An 18,191-nucleotide genomic window follows, 5' to 3' on the forward strand; every position below is an offset into this window, starting at 1 on the left:
ACACACAGTCCCACTTCCTCCCCCATTGGATCCTGGGTGACACATCAGGTACTGTATACGGGGCTTCTCCACCTGCAGCCCCCCCAGAAAACACAAACCCAGACTTCACCTCATTCCCTCCAAATCCACGTCTTCTCTTGCTGCTATTTACATGAGTTGGCCTACACTTTGCTAACACATTATTAGCGAGCGGGGGAGAGAGGGAAGCAGCATTTCTATTATATTTTGGAACAATGGGCATAGGGCCCGTCATACATTTTGAGTGTTTGAGTAAGGCTCTCTTGGTATTTGTTTTCCTCGACTTAACAAGCCATCATCTCACACATGCATATAGAATTGGAATTGCTCAGAGATCCCGCAGGCAAAGGGCGGGTTGCGGGTTCAATTAAGGTGGAATAATGCATGGGGACAAAGCGTATGATGACCTCGATTGAAATTGATCAGAAAACGCACTCACCAAAAATAAAACAAAACACACACACACACACACACACACACACACACACACACACACACACACACACACACAGTAGCCTCTTTGTTTTGACTCAGTGTTGCCTCTTTGTGTCTGCACTGACGCCATATCTGCCTCTCTGAAATCACAAGCTACTTTGATTTTGGAAATAATTTCCAACGCCTGAATATAAAGCTAAGGATTTAATACGACCCAACCTATGTCTAGACTAATTCACTCATTTTTTTTGACATTTCTTTCTTTCCTTCCTTAATCGAATTTGCCACATTTAAGCTGGCGTGTGGATTTTGAGGCATAAGCAGCCTTTTGGGCTCTAACCATGGAATGACAGAGAATAGGAAGGTTTGTCATAATTTCTTAAGTAGAAAACAAGATATTTCACCGCCACAGTGGGATTTTAACGAATTAAAATATCTCACTGCGTGCCTGTGATAAAACGGTACAGGATTGAGTCGCTCGCTTGTTAAGTAACTTGCTGTCAGTGTAGTTAGCAGTGCTCTGATATGGACGGTGGCTGCAGAGCCTCATCTCTTGGGGTTTTAATTAACAAGCTGTCTCAAAGCTGCAGAGCTCCATCAAACAGCCTCTCTCTCTCTCTCTCTCTCTCTCTCTCTCTCTCTCTCTCTCTCTCCATCACTAAATCCTCCACCCGTCAGTGCCTTGGGCTCTCTCTCAAACTTTAGAAATTCTGGTTCACAAATCAACTTGTTACCACAGTATGTGCACCAGCTGATAAGGTGTAAGGTGTAACTACTCTGAGACGATTTGCAAAATATAAATTACTTGTTTTCTCTTTTTGCTTAGCATCTATTTACTCGCACTGCTACACACGTTTATTCACCAGACGTCCACATACTGTACATATTCTGTTGAGTTTGACTTCAAGGCTGACTGGCGCATGAAGAACTGTTGCTTTTCTCTGAAGCTGGTGTGACAGACAGATGACTTTTATAGTCTGTTAAAGTGGATGGAATCTTTCAATCTGCTTCACAAATGTTAGATTATGCACCTTTAACCTGTGATCTTTAAGCACACTCAAATTTGAGATATTAGAAAAAGGCAGTAGTGGAATGTAAGGGAACTGTTTTAGTCCATTTACTTAACATCTTAACATTTTACATCCAAAACTAGAATAGGTTTATAAAATATGATGCACAGTTAAAGATGAAACAACCCAACAGTGTATAAAATGGTTAAATTGAGCTACACCTCAACCAACTACACATTAATACATCAAATATAATGATGCAGTAATATAATAGTAACACTCACAGGGGGATTTTTTTTCTGAATTGTGAGTTCTTTTACTTTTGACACTTTGAGTACATTTTGCTAACAATACTCATGGACTTTTACTTATATTGCATTTTCAATGCAGGACTTCTACTTCCAAGGGCGTGTTTTTGTATTGCACTATTGCTACTTTTACTGAAGTAAAGGATCTGAATACTTTCTCCACTACCTGAAAAGGTTGATTTCCGGAAAGGTGACCCTCAGTTTGAACTCCGTGTATAAGAATGAAATTAAGTTGACTATCACACTGAAGGAAATCATTCAAGGACTGCCGGGCCCTTTAAGGATAAAAAAACATAAAATAAAGTATTTGTGTGAGTGTGACTGAGTAATGTTTACATAGGCGGTTGGCGCAACAGCCAATGTAAACCGCCAACCTCCTCTTGATTTACCACAGTATTACAGAGTGTAAGCACTGGCTTCAGATGAGATTTGTCTCTGGTGAAAGAAGCAGAAATCTCTCTCTCTCTCTCTCTCTCTCTCTCTCTCAGCCTATAGTAAACTTGGTGCTGGGCTCCCACCGTTGCCCAGACGGGGGTAATTTGATAGCAAGGCAAGGTCAAGACAGTGCGCTGTCCATGGTGCTGCGGCGGGGCAGGCTGGATGTTATCATCAAATTAGACAGGACAAGTTTCAAATCGATGCCACCCCCGGATGTCTAGAGACCGCCAGCAGTCGGAGTTAAAGTCCTAACAAGTCCCCCCTGACAGGTCAACACCTCAACACAAACACACAGCACTGATGCTGCAGCCTACAGGTCAGCAGCGCTGTGTTGGCGAGATAAGCACCAATTCCATTGAAGGCTCTAAGTGAAATATAGCTTTAGGTCCACTGTTATTCTGCGGGCTATCTGCTCGAGACTCGGGCAGCTGAGGCTGGATTTCGTGCTTTTATAAAGATTTTTTTTTTTTCTACACTTGAAGTTCTTGTGCTAATTCATTTGCTTTTTACAGTCTTCATTTATCGGTTTGTAAGGAATATCAAGACCCCCCCAGCAGACACACTCATTCACACACACACACACACACACACACACACACACACACACACACACACACACACACACACACACACACACACACACACACACACACACACACATATACGTTTGTAATACAATCCATGCACATACTGTTATGGAAGGTCTAAAGTTTAGGTAAAAGCATGCCTTTTTGGTTCATTTAAACTGCTATTAAAATGCTATAATTATTTATAATGCATATAGTTGTGGACCAAAAGGTTGCACGGTCAGTAGCATAAACAATGTGCTTTTCATCTTGACAAGATCAAAGAATATGTTTTATGGATCTTTTTTATCCACAAAATGCAAAACATACTTGTATTAGTCCTTTTCACATCAAACACGATGTCATTATGAACTTATTTTCTATGCACTCCAGTTGACTGAAATGAGCTGCATTTAATTTGTTACAGATTCTGCAGAGCATAGAAAATATTTTTTCATTTTAATTGGATACGTTTTTTTTTTTTATTGTAATCAGAGTGAAATAGCTGTTCCTAAAAATAAGATGTCCCTTTTTTACCTGCAATTTATAAGTTTTGTTTCAAATTCTCTACATTGAAAATAGTTATAAAATGTATCTCAATGTAATCCAACTATATATTTCTTTATTTTTATTTTACTAAATATATAATATAATATATATAATATACCAAATAATTAAACCTATGTCGACATTGTTCGAATAGTAAACAAATGGAAAGTTGCACTTTATATATGCATTGTATGTGTTATCCACAGAATAAATGGCAGTAACAATCCATTCGTGAAAGATCAGAAGAGAATGAGTTGAGAGGGGATCTCAGAGAGAAGGGAAGAGGGCCCTGATTAGAGCTGTCACCGCCTGACAGCTTTTGCTGCAGGGATAAACAGCAATAAAGTAGGCTTGGCCGCTGTGGCGTTAACTTCACACATTATCACACGCGCACAGCGCGCCACCGGAGGAGAAGGTAAATTCACTCAACTCCTCACAGGGCCCCGCTCGCCTATCATCGCCTCTGTCTCCCTCCCTGCATGTCAAACTAGCCCTTCCTCCGTCAAACTCTCCTCTTTTCATCCTCCCTGCTGACTCAGGTAGCAAACACAATGAGGACCTTAGCGACAAGAAAGAAAGCTATTCGACCGGATGGAGAGATTGTGGGAAAGAGAGAGAGAGAGAGAGAGAGAGAGAGAGAGAGAGAGAGAGAGAGAGAGAGAGAGAGAACGTTATATTTGAATGGCTGATAAAGAAATGAAATAGATGGGAACAAAGTGTAAGCCGTCGGGATGGGAAGGAGGGGTTAGGCATTAGAGAGCAAGCTGCAAGGTGACTGCAGTCCCTTTAATAACACAAGTGTATTAACTCGCTTAACCACGGAGATTCAAAATGAACCCAACTTCACTTAAGGGGCCTTGCAAACCATGAAATGCACATCAAAAACATACACCTGCCAATCCCAGCACCTATATTCCTGCAAGCCCACTCCCCCCCCCCCCCCCTCTCTCTCTCTGCTTCCGAGCTGTCTGTCATGGTGTGGCCTGGCTAATTTGAGTTCATTGGATGGCAATAATTTCATTTAGACCTTCATCTCTTTTTGGGCTGGATGTAATGAGGATGCAGGGTGCTGCCAGTGAAAGGCCGCACCCACAGTAATAATAACTTGGATCTTATTCTTACCCCACGCACTGCCGTGTTTATCCTCGGAGGGCTGCGTCCACATGATGAAACTCATCTATAATGTGTGATTTAATATCGCGTTGCACTCTCTCTCTTTTTTTTTTTCTCAGAGATTTTAAACCCAAAAGAGAGAAGACGGCGGGCTATAGTGGGGTTTAGTTCAGGAGCTACACTGCAAAAATAGTTGTTTTAACACATCTTTTAGTCTATATTGAAGTCAGAGTTAATTTGTCTTATTTTTAAAACATTTTCAAAAATATTGAAATAAAATTGGAAATATTACATATTAATTTGACACTGCCAGATGTTATAAGTTTGCACGTTTTCAAGATTTTTTTTTCTTTAAAGAGAAAATATGTGGCTGATGATTCGTTAAAGGGCTAGATTTTTTTGCAGTGTAAGTCAAGGCCTTTTCTCTAACCGCCAACTAATCGATATCTCACCAAGTCCAATGCGATATTGATTTAGGGAGGATTGGACTTTAAGGATTTCTGGAAATACCTCATTATTTCGTTGCTTTAAGTGCAAGAAAATATTGTTTCATTTACAGTCGACCTCCTTCGATTTATTATGGTCGCTTTTAATAAGACTGTTCACTTAATTGTGTGCTCATGGATGACAATTCACTTCTGGGGGGGGGGGTTAGTGCTAATACAATGTTTTTTTTAAGGAGAATTCATCTTTTTTTCCTACAAAATGGACTTTGAGCCACTTTCAGATGAAATTCCACTTTCTCTTTTTCAGATAAACTCTCAGTAAACTTTGAGAAAACTATGAATACAATTCCATGAAGACTATTCATTTGTGTTTTCGTTGAAGATGAATGTATGCTTCGTCTTCACTACACTCACTTCCTTTTTCGATTGATATGTTATTGTATAATTGTAATTATATACATTTAACTATTGTTCAAAAGCCTCGTTTATAATAGCGGATTATCCAGGTTATGAATTCATTAAATTTATTTTTTTCGGTTTAATAAAATGTATTTATTTGGTTACCTGTTAAGATGTAGCACATTAGTTTATTTAGTTTATTTAGATTCTAAAATAGAGAATATATGGTCAGACGTAGATTTTATAATACCACATAATTTATTATAATATTTCAGTGCAGTGTATTAGGTCGGTATTATTATGATTTTAAGTAGAAATATCAACTTAAGTATATACACGAAATGTATAATTTATGATCAATCATTGGTCCTCTGTTTACCAACACTATTTGTTTTTTAATCGATGGGATAGAATGAAAAATGTGTATGTAACTCAAATATACTATACACACTTTGAGATTGTTTACAGGTGAGTCTGAGAGCAGTAGATTCAAACTCCATTCAACGTCTTCTTCTAACCTATATAATGAAGAAATACCGGGAACCATTGCATCACGCATCACTATAAAAGTTTCTTTTTTTGTTGGCCAGGTGTGCAAAATATGTTAGAAAATGGCACGAGAACACGCATAGACACATGCGTAATTCAAATTGGCATTTGTCAATATGCTGTTTGGAATTTGACCAATTACAGCGTGCTAAATAACACACATTATTGGTGTTAAGTTTTCCGATATCCAGTCGCATTTTACAGCCTGAGAAAGGCCCCGATCACAGGCCTACCTAGAGCCCCCTCATTCTGACTGCCATTCATCAAGACAAAATGACCAATGTTCCACAGTAAGCCGTCGGTGGCCGGTTAAACTGGGCCAATGAGCGGTGTTATACTTCCTTTCCTGCCTCCTTCATCACTGTTTGCCTAACACTGCTTCCCTGAAATCATCAGAGTATAGCTCCAAATCTTAAAAGTCAGAGCCCATTCTTCAAATGTATTGCATTTCAGAGGGTGTTTTTTACTGCAGGAGTCTTTAGGCCAGCGGAGTATCAGAGGAGGTGTAATTGAGGGGGCGGTGAGGGGATAGAGTAGCGGTGCGCCTGAAAGCTGCCATTAAAGCCAAATGGACTGAACACCGTAAAACGGCTCTGCCAACAGCTGTTCCACAATCGGAGTCTTATATGCCATGATCCTCAAGCACGCACCACACACACATTAGGCCATGGTGCTGATGTAGTGGCACTTAGAAGTATTAGACAGCAAAGCCGAGAAAAGAAAATATCAAGGAATAACCACACGAATATCCCGGTAATATTCGTATTATGTTCCTATATGACTTCAACCTGGCTGTGCTTCTTCTTGATTTAGGTCTCTAAAGGCGTTTTTCACCTCTCTACAAGCCTTGCTCTTCTTATAATAACATAGGGAATTGCAATTTTACTGGGATAGTCGATTTGCGTTAAATATTTCCACACATTATGGTTTTCATAAAAGCACCAAGACAGGTGAGAGCGAAGGCTGAGAAATAACGGGTCACCCATATGGTTCTCTCTCTCTCTCTCTGTGTGTGTGTGTGTGTGTGTGTGTGTGTGTGTGTGCGCGCGCGCGCCCATGAGGAGAGCTGCTTAAAAACTTTTAATGGCAGTTCATCACTCCACAATGGTGTTTTTTCGCAGTTGTGCATAATGTAAAATGTATATATGATGTGTGATATGTCGCACATCAAATGATTCACATCATTAAACAGAATTTAAAGAATATATTTGCATGTTTCTCTTGCATCCCTTAAGAGGCCCAGCACTCCCCACTTGGTGCAACACCTGTGCCCAGACGCGCATCTCTCAGCAGAGCTGCACCTTCCTCGCCCCTCAGAATAACGCCCAGTCACACACTTTAAACGTGATGTCTGCGGCCCCAAGTATCGTCTCAGTCTACGACTCCTTATTAGAATAGAGGAGAGAGGCGATTGAAGAGGAGTTGTTTCCACTGGATTAAATGGTTTCTCTGCAAGTCAATGAATATGTAATGATGTCTAACGAAACCGGCCAGTGAGTTCTGTGCTCTTGTACACAGGCCCTACTACATCAAAGACCTCTTCCGCTGAGGAAAAACACAGTATAGAGCCGGGGCAGAGAAAAGAGGGGCAGAATAGGGGAAGAAAAGAAGGGATACAATCTTGAATGCACCTCCAAGCTTAAGCCAGACATTCTCCCTCAGTCAATAGACGAAAACGTATTTGCTCACGTACTGAGAGAGAGAGAGAGAGAGAGAGAGAGAGAGAGAGAGAGAGAGGGGGGGGGAGAGAGAGAGAGAGAGAGAGAGAGAGAGAGAGAGAGAGAGAGAGAGAGAGAGAGAGAGACTTTCTTGAAGCAAGGGTGGGGGGTGAATTTACATTTTTTAAACTGCTTTAGAAATATTGTTTCTGATAAGCAGTCATGCCAATAAAGTAATTGAATTGATAGAGAAGGGGCGAGATGGAGAGAAAGAGAGTTCCTCCACAATGATTGTTAAAGATATTTCGCCCTTAGTATACCCGATAAAACACTGATTGTCGCAGTTAGTTGACCCGTAAAATTTGGGGGTTAGTTTTCTCTTCTGAGCTGAGCATATAATTATGCAAATAGTGATCTGACAGTGATCCGCTGGAGGAGTGCTGAAGGAGAGAGAGTGTGTGTTGCGTGTGTTGTGTTTGTGTGTGTGTGTGTGTGTGTGTGTGTGTGTGTGTGTAAGGGGGGCTGTCAGAGGGGTGACATTCCAACTTTGCCTAACGCCTGGATCCTTTGGAAAGAGTTCATCTTCTGCGGGGATGGCGTGCATATCAGAGTGGGCCAGAGCAAGCAAGCGTGACAACAACTCTCTTAAAGTTAAAATTAAAATATCAGGCTGTGGCAGCACAGGGGTCCCCCCGACTTTTTCATGTCAAGGGCCCTACCCAACCCACCCACAAAATCTGCCATTAGAGCACAGACCCCCCATTCGCAATGATTTCATCCTAAAATGATACTATTTTCTGTTGTAGATATGATTCAGTGTGGAGCTGTCTGTAACTGTCTGGACGACAATAGCTAGGAGAATGAAAGCTATAATCAAATCAGTCATACCTATTGTACATTCACACGCTGGGCTAACTTCTAGCGAGTAAAATGGGCAGAGACGTATCAGAGTATTTCTCGTTTGGTTTGGGGATCCCTCTCTGCCGGGGAACCACCGAGAAGAGCCTAAACTAGCACCCCGTAGACATGAAGAGATCATCGCTGTCTTTAGAAGTGGGGAGACAGCTACATGTGACAAAGTGATGCATGAGTGGTCATTGTGAATGGCACAGAGCCCTCAGAGAATCACTTAAAGATAAATGGGACATAGTTTCTATTAACCAAATGCTAGGAAACAGGATCACAGATGAGTAAATTTAGAAACTCAAAAATCTTGACGTTTTTTTTCTGTATTGAAACGACCTAAACTTACTTTACACAACTTGTAATATTGTCATATAGGCTAATCGGTAAAGTAGACTTACTAGATATAGTGAACATAGCCTTAAGGCATACAATAATTCCTGGCCGAATATTTCATTCAGTTCGCTGTGTAGGCTACTAGTCGTCTGCCTTGATGATCACTGACTGGAGGTCATCATTTATGGAGCCACTACATCATTGCTTTGGACAGAAGGCAGGTTATTTAATTAAACTCCGAAAATTCTCACTAATACTAGGCTACAAGATATTGTCTTTCTCAATATCACAGAATTGTTAAATTAGATTAGTCTTCTCCTTAGTAAGTTCTGAAAACACTTTTAAGACAGAAAGTTGAGTAGGCTATCGTGTGTGTGTGTGTGTGTGTGTGTGTGTGTGTGTGTTTGAATGCCTCTCTTTAATCAGCGGCCTGACACGGTGTGAGGGGGACTCGCCTGGTTCCACTTGTTGTTCAGGGGTTAATGGAAAAGATTTCTAAAGATTTATTGAGGGGGCGTTTAATGACCTGATCGGTTTCACCGTGTGAAAACAAATGATGCTGTAAAACCTCGCTGAGTTGGAGGGGGGGGCTCACTTTGCCAAAATTAATGACCAAAAAGAGGGGAATTACTGTTTATAGTTTGTTTTCCTTTTTAAAACACTTAGTGAGTTACTTAACTCACTCACTAACGATACAATCCCTTTACCGACATTGCGCTCTTTCAGAAGCTGACCTATAGCTCGACAGGACATGTTTTAAAATGTCAAACTTTTAAGTAAAAAAAAACAACACTGAAGTAAAGGGAAATTGGTGGTTTAGCCTGTCCAGAAACATGACAAAAGGCACTTAACAATTATGTGGCAGCAAATGAATGAGTTGGTCTTCCTTCTCGGTTAGATTTCATCGAAGTCATGTGAGATGATGACTCCGGTCATTTTTCAATCGGGGCTCGACTTTCTCGTCCCTCAGCACTCGCTTTACACTTTCGGGCACAGCTCTCCTTCTCCTCGGTTCCAGCCATAGACGGACTTTCTAGTGCTGCGGATTTATTTTTCCACACATTCCTACAAAGTGTGCTACTCCGCACCGGCGTCAGTTATCTACTTCTGCAAGAAAACCACGAGGGAATAAAAAGCAAAACGGAATAAAAATCTATAATAAAATAGGAAAATATGTACAGTTTAAAAAGCAAGTTGCAAAAGTTCGTTTTATTAGCTTTCGACAGGTTTAATAGGTGAATTACAAAAATGAAATCAACTTCAAAATGATTTCTTAAGACAGCCGTTTAAAAGCAAAATGGATCAAAAGAGAATGAGAAAAACATTTGAGAATATATACAAAATATGTGACCAGGCAGAACACTCGCAGTTATATAAAACCCAAAGGCTTATGCGATAAAACAAAAATAGGCGTGTTCCTTAAACCAATACAACAAATAAACCATAAACCAACAATAGTCTTCAAGAACAATTGGCAAAATGAGTCCCCTTTTATTTGCAGACTGTGCTTTGGATTTAGGCTGCTCTAACATCTTTAGGTTCATTCACATATGGCTTTACTGGGTATTATTAAAAACAGTGAACAGAGACTTGTTTATTCCTAAGGCAACAATATACAAATTATGGAGTGAAAAAATGAACTGACTGTAGCTGTAAAGCAGAAAGATGAGCAATGATATCTTGAAACGAAACTCATCAAATCAAATAATAAGCTAACTTCTTTGCCGAAACCTGGAGAGATCTGAATCAAATTAAAAGGAAATTAGGCCTGCAACCATCAGCCACAGTTGTCTCATTACAGCAGAAAGATAATCCACAAAAGCCTTCAACCATACACACAGTGGCAGGAGAGGCAGGATTTCACAGTGTAAAAGTTAAACAATGGGAACTATTTAAAGTATAAAAAAAAAGGAAAGGTATATATTTCAGAATGTGTCTAAGGTATCATAAGATATAGTATCCGGTTTGAGTTGTTACTAATGTCATGACACATTAGAAGTGTATTCCATTAAGCCTTGAGTGGTTTATAAAGCACACTAGCCTCATGGAATTTTTTTTTTTATCATGCTTGTGTCACATAGTCAGATTATGTGCAGCTGAGCAGGGAGCTGACTTTGTCACTTCTAAGTACACAAGAAGAGAACTTCTGTGGGAGGAAAGAAGGGTAAAAAATAGATATGTTACATTTCTCCAGCATCTAAGGAAATATCATTCAGGCTTAGAATAATATTGAAATCTTGGATTTCCTGACACGTGTAAGGCGATATATTGAGGCTTTATGAGTGTTGTGAGCTGACTTCTGGCTCCTGTTAAAATGAGATATCCCTCAAACCCATTTTGATGCTTGACTTTAAGTCATTTTAAATATGCTCACTGCCCGGAATTTTCCATATTCAGCACAGGTTGTGTTTGTTTTATTTGTTTCATCATATTCAATCATCCGGAGACATCAATTTCAAGAATATCAAATTGAGAAAAAAAAACAATATATATTTATAATAAACACAGAAAGAAAGACTATCCACACTTTTGCAAATCAATCCTACATATATTCTAAAGTAAACACCTACAGCTCTAGTATTGGCTTAATATAAAAGAAATCAAATAGGAAGGTGTGTATGAGACATTGCATTCAAATTTAGCTCAAAGTTAAGAAATTAAAAAAAATATATCTCTTATTATAAGCACTGCAATCCCAGAAATATATGGTACAAATTTGAACCACATTTTACACAAAGTTGAATAGGAAAAGTCCGGTTTAGAAGCTGACTGCATGTGCAGAGAAGTTAGAGAATGACGAAGTCATAAAAACAACACCCTTTGTTAAAAAAAAACAAATGGTCACTAGTTAAGAGTGTGTGTTCAAGCATTTGTGGTGGGAAGAAGATGGGCACTGATCAGTTTGAAATGATGTTAAACCTTAGCAGAAGATACCATACAGCTGATTTCGGGGTAAGCAGTCCAGGCTTTAGGACCAGGGGGGAAGAGGGAGAGGAGGGAGAGACTGAGCAGTGCAGACTGGAGGGCAGGCGGGGCATTAGCTCAGTTCAGGCCGATGTCAGGACAATTAGAGGTGCACCACAGCGCATTGTGCACAGCGCCTGTCAGCCTTAATCTCTGCTGCCGTGGCCCGTACCCGCAGCCAGGCCACAGCCCACGGGAAGTGCTAACACTCAGGCCCATATTGCTTTGACAGTTGCGCTCATCTAGAAGTAATGCAAAACGTTATTGTGATGTATACATGGTGACCCTGTACTCTTGTCTCTTAGAACAACAAGGCCCTGTGTATGCACCGCCAGGGAGGGCTGGAAGGGAGAAATGACACTCAGGAAGAAGACGGAGGAGAGGAAGAAAAAAAATAATTGCAGAGGAGATCTGGAACCCCCACCCCCGATCCCTTGTCACCCCCTCCCGCTCCTCTTGTTCCAAGTCATTTTTGTCAGTCCTCTACAAATCTTGGTGTTTGTTTTTGAGGGAACTGCTGCGTGTGGTGACAGTGTTGGAGGTCTCCTCCGCCTCCTCATCCTCTTTCGCCTCCAGGACCTCACTGAAGAACCTGAAGATGGTGTTGAAACTCACCCAGGAGGTCAGCTCATGCCGCTCTGTGCCTACATGTAAAAGACACACACACACAAACATAAGTATGAGCAGGGTTCACAAAGTACTTGCTTACTGTAAAGCTATAGAAAAAAAAAATGGTGGGCATATGGTGGAGTATGGTGGACATTCTAACATAATTACACATGGAGGTCTGGATGCTATACACCTACTGTGGCAACACAAAAGGTGAAAAAAAGCAAATGCATAAAAACTTTAGTCCTGTAAGGCTCACCACTCCCACAATGCATTGCATGGCTCCATGAATGTCTAAGGCCTTATTATGCATGAGAGCCATGACAGCCTATGACCTATTAGTCCAATGGGACAGCCCTTAATATCTTATCCAAGTGGATACCTGATAATCAACACCACTGCAGGTCCCTCTTTCCATCTCAGGCCTTCCAACAAAACCAGAGTTATGCACAATGGGGGCACTAAGCAAAACCAGTGGAGCGGTAGTCATTCATTCTAAAGGGCTGACTGAGGATAGGCAATACAGAAGCGGGAGAGAGGTAACTAGTAAGCATATCAAGTGGGCTGGCGGTGGTGGGGGGAGGCAGCAGTGCTGGGTTTCCCTCTGACCTCCTCCAGGTTAGCCAGTTCCCAAGTTGGGGTTACACTGGAGCTTGAAATCTGGCACATGCGCCTCAGGTTCCTGTCAACCTCAGGGGTTACGGTATCGCTGGTCAGCTTTTTAGTTGATAGCTTGCAAACTCGATGGCAGTTTCTATGTTGCTCCTACGCCAGCTAATCCTGCTACAGAATACCTCGGCTCTGCATCGGAGCATCCATGATGAGGACAGGACGTGGCTGCAGCTGTTACCCGACTCGTCTCCTACTCCTACTCGCTAACCATTTTGCGAGAGCGCTAACAGATAATGGCTTGTTTCTGCCGCCGCTGGCTTGCAGCTCAGCTGCTTAGCAACACAACTCTAACTGGACTTGAGAAGCCATATTGAGGTGCCCCCTTGCCGCAAGATGATATTAAGAGTTTTATCCCCTGATAGATGGATCTAAGAAAAATTTACATGTGTTTACAGACAGAGGGCTGAGTGAACACAAGCCTTGAAGTAATGAGTTTTCTTCTTCTTTTTTTTTTTTTTGGAACCTATATTTGTTTTCAAGATAAGAAAATTAAAATGGTGTCCCTACAATTTTCTCGGGAGGATTAAAGAAAAGGATAAGCGTGGTATCTGAAATCAGTTAGGGTTGTATGAAAACAACGGGTCCCAGCAGAAAAGGGTTGAAAACCACAACCCAAGTGGATGTGTCAAATCAGCAGTACATTCAAAAAGATCACCTTACTTCTGCTCCTCACTTCACTGCCTTTCTCCTCATTTCTTCTCTGTGTACATGCGATCGGCTATAAATAGCTAGACTAGAAGGCCGCAGGGATACAATAAGGAGGCACCTTAAAGGCTCTCTCACCATAGACAGGCCTCTGATGACCACTGCTCTGACCCCATGTTTATTAGATTGACCCCTGCCTGGACGCATTAATGGAGATGGTGTGCATGCACGTGTGTGTGTGTGTGTGTGTGTGTGTGTGTTTGTGTGTATGATTGTTGGACCGGGGGTAAGTGTGGAGTCTTTGGCTGAGTGTGGATTTGGGTTCAGTTGCAGGGGGAGTGTTTAGTTTGTGTGTGCGTGTATGTGCGTGCGTGTGTAATTTGTGTGTACGAGTATGTAAGGGGGCTCTCGATCACTCCGAGATAAGGGACTGTGCTGCACGCTATATAGCAAGCAGACTGCAGTCAGTGCCTTGGGTCAAATTTACTGGCCTGGCAATCATGGGAGTCAATAACCCCGCGCTCTCAGTGACTCTGCTACCTGTGTAGGGCTCAACACAACACCCATCCCTGGAAAACAAAGACACAGCCCTCTCACACCTCTAATCTATCATTTATATCCAATTTGAGGCACTGTGATCTTTTTTCCACCTCCTCCTCCTCCATTTTCCCCGTCTCATCAGTCTCTCCCTCACTAGTGTTTTTACTTCTGTTTTGTCCTTTTTCTTTTTTCTTCTCCGCAGAAGCGATCAATGCCGCAGCGCTCTCTCATTCACCCTGAACTGGTGGTGAACTCCTCCGGAACGCCGCCAGCCTCTCCACCCTATCCCATCGCAGTCCGGGGTCACCAGGGGGGCGTCTCTGTGCCAATATGCAGATGAGCCTGTGCCCCTCCAATGACTCTGGTGTTAAGCTCCACCCCTCTATATGGTGGAGCGCCCCCACCCACCCAACAACACTCACATACAGAGAGACATAAACCCACTCTCACACTGGCTTAAATAGGCCTTTAACAGCTTATGTCCACTCTTCCTTTAATAGCCAAAGTATGCCGAACCTAATGGATATTGTCAAAGCTGAGATGTGATGACTGATTTAGAGGAGGAACCCCAATGACCAGGAGAGAGAGAGAGAGAGAGAGAGAGAGAGAGAGAGAGAGAGAGAATTACCTCAGCTATGCCACAAATCACAGTAATATCTTTAAAAGATGTGGGGATCGATGAGGTGTCATCTGGCTGTATCTTGCGTGTAAAGTGAACCCATAAACAGCCAATGAGCACTACTTTATCCTCAATTTAAGTCCTTCACTGATAAAGTTTTTCAACTGCTAAGCAGATTTTCTTTTACAAGTGATTGATTTCATGTATTGTTAAAACAAGATATAACGGTTCCACTTTAATCAGTTTAATTACAACTTGTGTCTTGTATTTAATTGATCAACCTTTGAAAATAAAGTGCCCACTGTATTTATGTGCGCTTTCTTGCAACAACTTTAAATCAATTAAGTGCTAATTTTTAACAAGATCATTGTAATTGCATTAATTTAATAAAGTTTATTGTAAATGCAATAATGTCCTCATTTGTTGTAAATGCAATAATGATGTTACTGTGCGCTCCATAATATTGGGTATTGTCATGGGAAGTACAGAAAAAAATTCTCTTTACTTTCACAATGTGTTTGTAATTAGCATTAGGCAATGGCAAGCTTAGCGAGATTATTTCTGCAAGTAGAATGATGACGGCTGTAACCTTGAGGTGAGGCAGAGCACGCGTGCATGCGCGCGCACGCGTACGCACGCACACACACACACACACACACACACACACACACACACACACACACACACACACACACACACACACACACACACACACATCTCCGTGATGATGTTTCGCTGTAATGCAGGGAAAAAGCAGGTATGTGGTCTGTAGTGTAAGCTCCCCTTCCGTGCTCTCTGCTCAGGTCATGGCAGAGTTTCAGTCCGGCGTCTAACCTGTGCCCTGTGTTTGAACATTCTGTGTGTGTTGTCTGCGCCTGGTGAGGCTGCCTCATTATGTGACAGGCAGAGGAGAGTATTTGATCCTGGATATCTAGCCTCCTCCACTCTGTCCCAGCCACTAGAGCCCTCTCAAGGTAATTGACTGTTTGATCTCCCTCTGACGCTACACTGGCACAAGACACTGACACACACACACACACACACACACACACACACACACACACACACGTACATTCGTCAAATGCAAGCATCTAATGGGTGGCACACACTCACACATGCATTCGCTCACATGTACCGTGTACCACATACCCACTCTACCCTCCCCCAAAACACCAAACAATCCAACATGCGCTCTCCTAACACACACACACACACACACACACACACACACACACACACAGTTGTTATCATTTGCGTGCAATGAGGTAAGGGAACAGAGGAGGAGACTTTTGAGCTGTTAAAAAGGAAACAAGGAAACTCCTTCATAGCTATGGGCCATGCTTTCTTCCCTCCACACCAAACGCTGCATGCTGTTACAAATGGTAATCGGCTCTGATTGTCACAAATTTCAAAACAAACGCTAGGTGACTGAAAAGCCAAAGTGACGCCCCGAGTGATACTCCGACAGAAAGCCAGAATCAAAGCATGCCGACTATAATTAGTTTCCATCTGGGCGACATTATTTAAAGCTGCACCAGTTAATTGCTTGTGTACAAATGGCCTATTTTATTTGAATCAAACTTTTTTTGTGATTCGTAATTACATTGATGTGAAGGGGGCCATATCTCTTTACTTCATTTATAATATAAATACATATTCAAATTATTAAGAGAACTTTGAGGCAGGGGAAATGTAAAGGGATGATACTTTGTGTGAATTGAATTTCTTTAAACAATTATGAGTGCTTAATCAAATATACTGACATTTGGGTTAAACATTTAATGAGCTTCAATTCAAAAAAGGAGATGAACAATGATATAATCATGAAGCGAAAATTACAAAAACAGAATAACTAACAGGAATGACGCACATGATATTGCATGCCGAAGCAAACATTTTCTCATTTCCTCTTGTCAAAGTTTTCATCAAAAATATAACAGTGTATTTTCTTATCGATTTTCAATCGACTGTAACCTAAGCTTTTGTTTTATCTCGCTATGAGGCAGAGCAGTGTGTTGTGGTGCGGGCCCTGGCTGGCTGTAACCTTAGCCGGGCTACTGTTTGTGGAAACTATCTGTTGCATGGATCAGCGGTGGCGAATCGCTATCTGTATCCTGGTTGTCAGCCGATCGGATTTCCGCCCCTGACGCTCTCTGATATTAGATGATCTTCCACGGTGTGTGTGAGTATGTGCACAGAGTGCGTGTATTAGTTCCTATTGTTGTGTGGTTGTCCATAAGAGATGCACACGCGCGTACAGTCAGCTCTGCGCGTTGTCATCTTGCTTGCCGACATGGGTAGAGGTCAAGAATGTCATTTTGTCCCACGTGGCTGTCTGTCGAAGAGGGTAGGACATGTTGCCACTGGAGACGAGGTCAAAGAGAGCCCAGGCAGGTGACAGCCGGTCAGCCACACTGCCAGTTCAACTCTGTCCTCAGTCAAAAAGCTAATTAAATCTAAATTTACCCCCCCCCCCCTCCCCCCCACCACCTTCTACCACCCCTCAATTTCCACTAAGGGTGAAGACATCCACGTCAAACATACAGACAGTGTAACATATTATCAGACTTTGTTTATGCTATGCTACGTGTATTCATTTTTAATAAAATCAACATGGTACTAAGCCTTCACACGTCTACAGGGGCAGGAGAGACACACGTGCATCTCAAAAGAAAAAAACAGAAATAAATACTTAAACAGCTCATTTGATCAAACCAGTAATACACTGCTGCTTCTTGAATGCAATTCATTTTCAATGCTCGTTGGTAAGCTGGATCACCCACACCTCCCCCCCCCTTCCATCTCCTTCGTACTGCTTTTAATTACTTTGCTTATTATTGTGTGTTGTTGTTAGACAAAAACAAGGCAGAACTCATTACACAACCAGAGATGAGTAACCTAAATCACTACAGGGGCCGCTGAGGGGACTCTGTATTTACTTAGAATAAAATACAAACAGAAGAGAGACATGGAGAAACAAAATTGAGTGAAAGCCCAGAGAGAAGAATATCACATTAACTTATTGAAACCATCATCCAACGTAAGCTACTTTACATTCCACATAATAATTCCAGGAAGAGTAAAACTTGTGACAACAAGGTTGCCACACAAAAGACAGTGCAGCACTGTATTTCTACATTTTCTTTCTCCTTCAGTTCCCTCCCTTCATCTATCCTTCCCCACTTGCCGCCTCCATACCCAGGCTGTACTGAGTGCTTTTTTATTTTAACGTGAATGAGTGGCCTTGGCCGTCATAAAGGACCCTCGCTTTTATGGACTTGGAGCGCAGTATTTACAAGATAACCCTGGTCCAAGGACAGCGCAAGCTATTTGATACCAGTGTCAGATTCTCCCCACTCCTCTTCAGTAAAAATCGAAAGCCCAAACATGCCCTCGCCTCTGACAGCACATCTC

At 41.8% G+C, this 18,191-nt stretch overlaps 1 protein-coding gene across 2 annotated transcripts in view; it reads right to left on the reverse strand.

Moving 5' to 3' along the window:
* fam172a (family with sequence similarity 172 member A) overlaps positions 1–18,191 on the reverse strand; it is a 166,979-nt gene that overhangs the window by 171 nt on the left and 148,617 nt on the right. For both annotated transcript variants that reach the window (XM_031308745.2, XM_031308746.2), the window contains exon 11: positions 12,134–12,336. In XM_031308745.2, the coding sequence (XP_031164605.1) occupies positions 12,176–12,336 (161 nt within the window). In that variant the 3' untranslated portion in view covers positions 12,134–12,175. The remainder of the gene's footprint in view (positions 1–12,133; positions 12,337–18,191) is intronic.

The sequence above is a fragment of the Sander lucioperca genome, chromosome 2, assembly GCF_008315115.2.
Source record: "Sander lucioperca isolate FBNREF2018 chromosome 2, SLUC_FBN_1.2, whole genome shotgun sequence".
NCBI classification, from domain to species: domain Eukaryota; kingdom Metazoa; phylum Chordata; class Actinopteri; order Perciformes; family Percidae; genus Sander; species Sander lucioperca.